This window comes from Brassica oleracea, chromosome C3 (assembly GCF_000695525.1).
Source record: "Brassica oleracea var. oleracea cultivar TO1000 chromosome C3, BOL, whole genome shotgun sequence".
Taxonomy (NCBI): domain Eukaryota; kingdom Viridiplantae; phylum Streptophyta; class Magnoliopsida; order Brassicales; family Brassicaceae; genus Brassica; species Brassica oleracea.
In genome coordinates, this window is record NC_027750.1 from 33,109,859 (window position 1) to 33,111,553 (window position 1,695).

General features: G+C 51.9%; 1 protein-coding gene across 1 annotated transcript; it reads right to left on the reverse strand.

Moving 5' to 3' along the window:
- Nucleotides 1–762: 762 nt before the first annotated feature.
- On the reverse strand, nt 763–1,492 carry LOC106334117 (the record flags this gene model as incomplete). Its single annotated transcript, XM_013772460.1, is given in 1 exon segment — nt 763–1,492. A coding segment is annotated over 1 exon segment (543 nt). The 3' UTR covers nt 763–949.
- Nucleotides 1,493–1,695: the final 203 nt, after the last annotated feature.

The window sequence follows — 1,695 nt, forward strand, 5'->3', positions numbered from 1 at the left end:
GACGATCGTTGGAGTTTAACTGTGGCGACTAGGAGTTCCCTAGCTGCCTTTTGATCTCGTCGCAGCGTTTTGATTTTGCCGTCCGTACCGGGGAACTTGACGCACTGGTGATAAGTAGATGGGATGGCCTGCATTGAGTGTATCCAGGGGGTTCCGAGTATGGCGTGGTAAGGGGCCTTCATGCTTACGACGGCAAACTTGACAGTCTGAGTGACTCCGCATGCGCGTACCGAAAGACGGATTGTTCCCAGTATTGTTTTGGAGGATCCGTTGAAGCCGGTTAATGTTCTGGAGGATGGTTTGATGTCGTCGAGATCGACTCCCATCTTCTGCAGGGTTCCTCGGAAAATGAGGTCGACGGAACTTCCTGTATCGATGAGGACCTTGGTGACGTCGTACTCCCCAATTCCAAGAACTACAAGAAGAGGATCATTGTGGGGTACGTGAATCCGCTCAGCGTCATCCGGTGAAAAGGTTATCGGAGGGTGATTTGGCGGCCTAGTCGGCCAACTCTGCGAAGTCACGACCTGCCGACGGTAATCCTTGACGGAGCGAACAGAGCTGCCGCAAGGAGGAGAACCGCCCATGATAACATTTAGTTGACGTCGCGTTTGGACCTGCTTGGAGTCTAAGAAGGCGCGTAAATCGGTTGGTACGTTGGTACGCTGCTATCATTTTTTGATGATGGAGTGTCGTTGCTTGACATCTTAGTTTGCTCCAAACGCCTCCGGAGGTTAGTGGGCTTAGAACGATTGAGGCGGATTCGGAGATCGCATGCTCCTGCGTTGAGTTTATCCCCAAGGTCGCCGTTCGGGCGTTCTTTGGGATCAGGGTCAACTGCCGAGATACGCCGCGACTTTCGTGCATTCAACGTTGTTCGGAGGTCATTGCGCGTGGAGCTGTTGCTGTTTTCGGATTCAAACTTCCGTTTCAGAACATCTCTCAAATCTTAGAGTACAGGTGTGTCATCGTTCTCATCGTCTGACGACAAGTTTTGCTGGGAAAGTATGACCTCAATGCGTCTGCGGTTAGCTGGTTGCTCTTCGTCAGCCGAGGAGTCTGCCTCGCCAGTACTCTTCGGGGCGTCCTCCTCGTCATCGCGTTGTTGAGTTTCGCTATGTCGACTTTTGCCTGTAGCTTTGCGCTGGGCTCTCCTTTCTTTATTCTTGCTCCAGCTCTTGCCGTTCTTTAGCTTAGCCTTTAGTGGTTCGAACTTGAAGTCACCACTTGCTAAGGAGGAGAGGTAGTGCGCATAGAGTGACTTGCACTCTGTCGTATCGTGCCCTTTGACATCGTGATACTTGCAGTGTTTGGTGAGATCGACGGTTCTGGAAGGTCCTGCCGCTGAACCTGCTGCTATTGTAGTCTGGGTCGAGCAAACGGCGTCGACTGGTTTGTCGGACGAATCGAGCTCTCTTACCCACTTGTTCCATCCCTCTCCGCGGACTACAAGAGTTGAAACCGGCACGTTGTTCTCGTTGACGACATACATACATCCATCTTTGCGGCCGTTTTTGTCGGTTGGAGCATGCTGGCGCGGTTCTTGTCGCGTGTTGGCGTTTTTAGCCGCTGGAGATTTTGGTGCGTTCATCTTGCTGAGAATGGCGTTAGTATCTTCTTCCATTCGGATGAAATTGTCAGATCGCGCGATAGCGTCCTGGAGCGACGTAGTTGGGTTTTGGTATAAATCCTCTC